The following is an 8,069-nucleotide window of genomic DNA, read 5'->3' on the forward strand; positions in this document are numbered from 1 at the left end:
AAAAAAAAAAAAAAAAAAAAGAACCCTGACGTCACATGCACATTTTACTCACAGTCAATTCAGTGCTAGCTGAATCAACTGAAATGGAGACACATACCAGGTGAAAAATTATTCCCTTTAATCTAATTTAAGTTTTGAAGACAATTTGTAGTACAGGAGGCAAGAAGAGATCCATACTCAGAGCAATAGCTAAAAACTGGCAAAAAAAACAAACAACAAACAAAACTTCTGAAAAGTAGAGTCCTTCTGGTCCAGGCTGCGTTAGCTCAAATCCCTGCCAAGCTGTTCCCATCTGATGCTGGCAGGCCTTTGGCTCCCTGGGGGAGAAGAGTCTCCTGAGCGACTCCACAGAACCCTCAAGATTCACCCAGCACCACCCACATTCCCTCTCCCGAGAAGTGCAACACCCTGCCTCTCAGCACCACACTGCTTCCTCAAGAACGCTGATATTAGTCCAAGAACTGCAGAAGCACTTAAGGGCTTCCCAGAACTTTCCTGACTCAGGTGTCATCACAAAGCACCTCCCTAAACTCTGTAAGGCTGTCAGTGCACAAACACAAACTCAGGCCTCCTCTCTGCACCTTGCTCTCATGCCATCTCCACAACCAACACTCATCTCTGCCCAGCCAAATGTGATCCAGCTCCACAAGAATCTCCTCCACAAAGTCTTGTGTCAAACAGCAGCATCAATTGCTACCCCTCCTGAACACTGGGACATCCTTGTGCCAGTGCAACGCTCAGAGTCAATATTCACTATCCAAACACCGACACTGAGTAAATGTGGATACTTTGAGATAAGGCTGATGTCCTTTAACATTCTATTTCTTCCTACTCGCTATCCAAAATTCAGAAACCAGATATTCTGACAACATGGCATCTGAACATGCTACAGGAATTCAGGAGCCACACAGACTCTGATGGTAAGGATTACCTGTACTGCCCTCAAACACAAGAGTGATATATTCATGTCTCTAGGGAGCATTTCCCAATTCAGTGACTTTTCACCAGCTCTTTAGTGGATCTGATATTGACCTCTAGACCTAAACCCAAAGGACTCAGACATCAAATGGCCAGCAGTTAGCATTCCTATGAACTTGAAAGCACAAAAGAACCAAATACATTCACTTATTGTATATATGTCCTGTATCCCTCCAAAAAAACAAACTGTTGTACCCTCCTCTTCCACCCTAGCAAAAGACCCCAGCCAGTCCTGATAGTAACAGTAGGAGTGCAATAAATACTTGTTGAATAAAATAAATGAGGTAGCCAAGAGATAAGACAGATCCCCCATAGCTCTGACGGAGGGAAATCCAGACACGGTAGAGCTCTTATCTGTATTTTCGGAACCAGGACATGTCAGGCAAACACGCTGTAAGAGAATGATGGTGCTAATCATGGAAGATTAGCCCGTGCTTTTTTTCCAGGCCCCCTGGACTCACCTCCTGGGCCTGGTGCCTATACTGTCCACTATGGAAAATGCCTCATCCCACCACTAAAATAACTGCTTCAGATCAGGGAAGAGCAATGGAGGCAGCAATTTACTTCAAAGCAACTTTGATGGACCCTGATATTATTTCCTAGCATAAATCTATCCTATGGACACAGATTCTGAATCACTTCAGACCTAGTCTATATACAATGGTTGTTTCACAAGGAATGTCACTCTGAGTCTTGTGCACAGGAGACTGGCTTCAACGATAGTCCCTTCTCTACGACACTCTCACTTAGAGGAGGCCAGGTATTTGGAAAACTTTGGTGCCAGAGACGGCTTTTCATGCCACTTCCTGATCAGCACTAAGTATTACCCTCCTGTTTTAGAAAATGAATCAACTTCTCCTTAAAAAGAGCTGGGGTCGGGGGTGGGAAGAGAGGGTGGGTGGAAGGAAAAGAAAAAAGAAATTAATACAATCCAAGCCATGCTCATTTTCCATCTTGCTTTAAGATCTCCCTTCAGTTGCAGAGGCAAGGGAGGACTAAGGATTTCAATGGAATATGGGGAAATTGGCATCGCCCTACAGATTCCATTGGATTGCATGCTCTGTGAGAGCAGGGACTAGCCCTTGCTCTGCTTGGTGCCAGACACTCAGTGCCCAGAACTGTGCCTAGCACACCTACAGCTGAGTAACTCTCTTATTAAGTGGACAGAACTGATTTATGGCTGGGCACGGTGGCTCACGCCTGTAATCCAAACACTTTGGGAGGCCAAGGTGGGCGGATCACCTGAGGTCAGGAGTTTGAGACCAGCCTGGCCAACAATACCAAATTTTTGGTCTCTACCAAAAATACAAAAATTAGCGGGGCATGGTGGCATGTGCCTGCAGTCCCAGCTACAGTCAGTCCCCGGATGAGGCAGGAGAATCTCTTGAACCTGGGAGGCAAAGGTTGCAGTGAGCCAAGATCACACCACTGCACTCCAGCCTAGGTGACAGAGTAAGACTCTGTCTCAGAAACAAAACAAAAAAAGAACTGATTTATAATTCAACCTCCAGCTCCAGAGAGGCTCCATGTGAGCGGGGTTTGTGGTTTTTCTTGTGCCCTTTACCCAGGCTCCCAGTGACTTGGGAGAGCCTCACAGGCACAGAGTGCTTTTTTCTTTCTTTCTTTTTTTTTGAGAAGGAGTCTTGCTCGGTCGCCCAAGCTGGAGTGCAGTGGCGCTCTCGGCTCACTGCAAGCTCCACCTCCTGGGTTCATGCCATTCTCCTGCCTCAGCCTCCCGAGTAGCTGGGACTACAGGCGCTAATTTTTTGTATTTTTAGTAGAGACGGGGTTTCACCGTGTTAGCCAGGATGGTCTCGATCTCCTGACTTCGTGATCTGCCCGCCTCGGCCTCCGACAGTGCTGGGATTACAGGCGTGAGCCACCGTCCTCTGCCAGAGAGCTCATTTTTAGCTACTCTGAGTTGGAAGGGCAGACACAAAGAGTCTGTACCTCTGATGCTTTGTGGAATGCTGGAAAGTACCATTAAGTTTTGAGGATCAGCAAAATATATTTAGTATCACAGATCTATATATAATTATACATTGTTTCTACCTAAACAATTTCAATCTTTAGGTACCTGGCAGGTTACATTTTAAAGACCTTTCAAGGGGAATGGCCTCTATAGAAAAAGGAGAAAACAAAAAGTTCAGCAAAATCACAAATGAGCCTTTAAAGGAGGTTCTGCTAGTATGTAACGGACAGGAAAAGAGACACTGAAAAATCAAATGGAAAGCCCAGATGCAAAAAAGACAAACTCTGCCAGTGTGAGAGTATAAATGTCCTTCTTAATCAAAATAGGAAAAGCAAAGGCCTGGCAGCTCTGATAAATCAAAAACAAAAAGGAATTTTTGGGACCCTCTGTCCTGTCACGCAGACACAACCCCTCACATCTCAGGTTTCTCCTCAACCATTCTGGACCAATAAGTACTTTCATTTGTTGCTTACAGACTCATTACTGTTTTTGCTGCCCAACTATTTCCTTTTAGGAAGTGTGGTGTGTGCGTGGTTTGGTAACCTCACACAACAGCATGTTATAATTCTCAAAGTACTTTCACACAGATCACTTTCTTTGAAGATTTCAGTTTGAGCTCCCAATGGAAACAAAGACAAACAGGAAAGACCAACAGTCTGCAAGGGGGCTGAATCTGCTAATGATTCTGAACAGTTCTGCAGGCTCCACAGAGTTGGAGAAATGAAGACAGAAATGCAAAGCTTGTTGGCTGACTCACCCAAGGTTAAAAGGCAATAAGGCCCAGATCAGAGCCCAAGGCTGTTTTTATTAAACACTGCACAATTCTTGCACAGTGATGCTGCTTTAGCCACTAAGCTTCACGGATACAAATAAATGTTCCACACACAGGGTAAGTACTCCTTCTCCTTTGGCAAAGCTGCCACATAATCTTTAAAAAACTCAGGAAACAAAAAGCCATCTCTTCATTAAATATCTGCACTACACGCAGGACAGCCTTGGACCAAAGCTAAAGTTGATTTTGAGAGATCTGCCAAGGTGTGAGTTTTCACAGCAGCACTATCAATGTAAAGTATCCCTCAATAGGATGATCGGCTGTTTCCACCACAGCTACCACTGAGAAAACCCCATTTCTCAATCCCATTTCACAAAGGGAAAACATGTCTAGGGTTATTGTCCTATATTTGTTTATCTAACTTATGCCCCACCTTGTTGCAAAAGTATTTAAAGCAGGGCGTGGTGGTTCACACCTGTAATTACACCACTTTGGGAGGCTGAGGGAGGAGGATCACTGGAACTCAGGGGTTGGGGGTTGCAGTGAGCCATCATTTTGACACAACACTCCAGCCTGGGTGACAGAGTGAGACCCTGCCTCAAAACAAAAAAAAGTAAGCAGTAGTACTTAGACAGATCTGACAATTTTCAATTATTCAAGATGGTTTTTCAATGTGGAGATAATTGTATAGTTTATCTAGTTTTGCTCCCCCTCCCATCCCTACCTCACAAGTATACAAACATCTATAATCCAGATATAAATTTGTAATATTCTTCATCTGGTCCAACTCAGGATAAACTGCACAAGGTAAAGTAAAATTCTACTGAATCATATACGTAATTACCTTCCTATTAGTACTCACATTGGGCCAGGTTTAGGTGGGCTCCAGGTTTATGAAGATGTCAGACTGGCAGGAGAGTAGTGTGGAAAAGTTAAAGAATGGGGATGGGAGGGTGCTGCTGATGGAAAGCATGTATCTCTTTCACTCCATCCTCCCCTTCTCTCACACCAAGTCTGTGACCCTGGAATCACCTGTCCAGGTCTCAACGACTCTCTGCCAAGCAGAGATCATATTGGGAAAAGCAAAGTGGTCTGGAAATGGAAGTGCTTTAGCTTCACTCATATAAGGGATCATTTTAACATGGACAATCCTTCTCTGAATTATCCAGTAGGGACTAAATCTGCAGGATAAATTGTTTACCAGATCCTGGCCCAGAAGAGCAAGCTTGTTCCCTGATTCTTAGGGCAGCACCATGGATGCCTCTTTAAGATCACAGCCCTGAAAGTGTTTTCAGTTTAGAGTGGACATGATAAAGTGCTTCCTCTCTTTTCTAAAGACATAAATGATTTTTTGAGTTTTTAACAGAGGGCTTTCCTACTCTGAGTTGTGTTTCACTGGTGAATGGTAAGCTACTTTACTACGACCTTTTTAAATATTCAGCATATTACCTGACCCAGAACATTTCTGAGATCTGAACTGCAGTCTTCTCTTGCATACTAGTTGTCACTGTAAATACACATGTAAAATCATACCAGGGGTAAGCAACAACTCAGAAAAATCATGAGCCTATAAAATAGAAGGCTAAACCATAACCTGCTTTTCGAGCCCCCACACAGCCCTAAGAACTAGCCAAGTGCTGGGCGCGGTGGCTCACGCCTGTAATCCCAGCACTTTGAGAGGCCAAGACGGGCGGATCATGAGGTCAGGAGATCGAGACCATCCTGGCCAACATGGTGAAACCCCGTCTCTACTAAAATACAAAAAGAAATTAGCTGGGCATAGTGGCAGGCGCCTGTAGTCCCAGCTAGCGGGAGGCTGAGGCAGGAGAAGGGCGTGAACCCGGAAGGCGGAGCTTGCAGTGAGCCAAGATTGCGCCACTGCACTCCAGCCTGGGCGACAAAGCAAGACTCTGTTTCAAAAAAAAGAACTAGCCAAGCAACCTGACAGTAGGAAAATCCGTCTTAGGTGGGCCCAGGTATCATAATCCCAAAGACATGAGTGGAGCAAAATAGGTTTTAAAGGATTCTTGCAACTGAAGACTCTAGGAGCTAAGGAGAGTCTAAATAACCATGTTCAGTGCCCAATTACCTGAAAAGTGGACTCCAGGGAAATTTTGTTGTTGTTATTTCCTTCCCCCCCCCACCCCAGGAAACATTTTATCTTTAATATTCAGGAGCAATAATAAAATATTTTGGCCACTGTTCCTTCACGGATTCCACAAGGCACTTAATTCTCATGTCAGGCTTTCTGAAATGCTTGCCCTGGAAAGTGTCACTTGATGGCTCACACACTCCTTAAGGATTAGGTGCTGACCCTAATCAGGCACAGGCAGAAATAGCTCAGGAATCCACATGCTCAGACTCATAACTATACTATTTTGTAAAAAATAAAAACATATAAAAAATGCCTTCTGGCTGGACAAGGAGGCTCATGCCTGTAATCCCAGAACTTTGGGAGGCTGAATTGGGTAGACTGATTGAGGCCAGGGGTTGGAGACCAGCCTGGGCAACATGTTGAAACCTCATCTCTGCTAAAAATACAAAAATCAGCCAGGAGTGGTGGCGCGCGCCTGCAGTCCCAGCTACTCGGGAGGCTGAAGCATAAGAATTGCTAGATCCCAGGAGAGGCTGCAGTGAGCTGAGATTTCACTGCTGCACCCAGATCTCCCCAGCCTGGGCAAGACAGACTGAACCAAAAAAAAAAAAAGCCTTCTAGTGATTCTCAGAAGTCCAAAAACCAGATAACTATGGCCTCCACTTCCATTTTTCAGATATCCATTACAATGCTATTTGACCTCAAAGTGAATTTTATTGTTCCACACATGCAATAGATTACACCAATTTCACAACTCCCAGAATCCAAGCCTACAAAGACCCTTCCCACCAGGCATCTTACCAAAAACGGGCTTCGTCTCCATCTTCCTTTCTGTCACAGTTGAAAAACTGCCCTTCCTAATTAAGCCAACCAACTTCTTACCTCAATAAAATCCTTGTTTTTCAATAGCACATACAGTATTTCCAGTGATGAATAGTGAACTGTCTTTCATCTCACACAGTAACCTCCGTGAAGAATATCCACTTTGTTCTTTACTGTATATTCCTGGCATGCTAACTGCATCCTCACGGACAATTTTAAGTGACTGAAAACTCAGGCAAAGAAAGGCAAGAGGGCAAATAGAAGGGCACAGGACACCAATGCTTTTCAAATTTTTCTCACTGCGACCTACAGAAACACACTGTAGAACACCTTCTAATACACTCACACGTGTGTGTACACCTGAAGCAAGTGTCAAGAAACAATACCCTTACTAAGTGCAACACTGTCTGATATTTTCTGTTTCACGTTTTAAATGGCCGTGATCTACTAAACTGATTTCCAACTCACCATAGGATTCAGTTTGAAAAACACTGCAATAAATCAAACCTTACAGTTGCATTCCACAAGCTACTAATGAACTCTTGAAAAGCCAGCATACAGCAGCGACGCTGACCAACTACAAGATCCAAACCCCCAGGGGGGCAGTGTCCTTCTGTTCAGCAGTGGCAGTTCCCCACCACCACCAGCTCTGGGAGTTAAGTATCTCCCAAACTCCCAGAGTTTCCCAAGTAGCCCAAGGTGTCTGTCATATGCCCTTTTAACCTCTTTATAAATTCAGTCCCATCCCTCTCTTACGGTGGCAAAGTTCATTCATCGTCCGCTGTGGAAAGCAAAACTTCCTTTTTGTCCCCTCCAGGAACCAAAAATTAAATGACCAGGTTGGTGCCCGTTGTGCCTTTGTGATCTATTTGTGTGGGTGACATATATATAGAAAAGAGTCTCAGTCTCTCCCTTCATCTTTCCAGTCTTAATCACTGATAGATGCAGTCTCTGGTGAAATGAGAAACCAGGGAACCCCCTTGCCTGGGGGAGGGCGCACTCATCAGCGTGACAGAGTGAAAGCAAAACCTCAATCCTCACACCACAGAGGCGTCTGGATAACTCATCTCCAGACCCAAGTTGGGAAAGGGAAGGGCGGCGCGGAGAGCGGAGAAGCCCGAGGAGACGCACTGGAGTGACCTGCGACAGCTGAACGCAGCCCGCCCTCTCCAAGTCGGCTCCGCAACCCGGGGAAAGCAGGTGAGAGCCTGCCACGGACTTGGAAGTCGCAGAAGCCGCCCACGGAGAGTCGGAGGGAGGAGGGTCCGGGTGAGGGGCCTCCCCTCCCCGTCGGGACCCCTCCCACTGACCCTCTGCCTCCCACTCTGGCCTCTCCTCACTCACCCCGGGGAGTGGGCCTCCCCGAGTGGAGAGAAAGGAAGAGAAGGAGAGAATTAGGGGCCTGACGCCCACCCACTACCCCACCATAC

The 8,069-nt window shown here is 45.5% G+C and overlaps 2 protein-coding genes across 4 annotated transcripts in view; one reads left to right on the plus strand and one right to left on the minus strand.

Annotated features, from left to right (window-relative positions):
* The window catches only part of MRPL14 (mitochondrial ribosomal protein L14), a 13,916-nt gene extending 5,889 nt beyond the window's left edge, over nt 1-8,027 (minus strand). The window contains exon 1 of one of the 3 annotated variants that reach the window (XM_011986820.1): nt 7,984-8,027. Coding sequence is in view for 1 of the 3 variants with exons in the window: in XM_011986818.1 (XP_011842208.1) it covers nt 7,396-7,410 (15 nt within the window). In the remaining 2 variants the exon portion in view is untranslated. Of the gene's footprint in view, nt 1-6,699; nt 7,341-7,395; nt 7,433-7,983 lie in introns of those variants that run through there. The other 2 variants (XM_011986818.1, XM_011986821.1) reach the window with 2 other exon arrangements.
* Nucleotides 7,738-8,069, plus strand: part of TMEM63B (transmembrane protein 63B) — a 29,521-nt gene continuing 29,189 nt past the window's right edge. The window contains exon 1 of the mRNA XM_011986817.1: nt 7,738-7,908. The gene's annotated coding sequence lies outside the window, so the exon portion shown is untranslated. The remainder of the gene's footprint in view (nt 7,909-8,069) is intronic.

The sequence above is a fragment of the Mandrillus leucophaeus genome, unplaced genomic scaffold (genome assembly GCF_000951045.1).
Source record: "Mandrillus leucophaeus isolate KB7577 unplaced genomic scaffold, Mleu.le_1.0 Scaffold3, whole genome shotgun sequence".
Taxonomy (NCBI): domain Eukaryota; kingdom Metazoa; phylum Chordata; class Mammalia; order Primates; family Cercopithecidae; genus Mandrillus; species Mandrillus leucophaeus.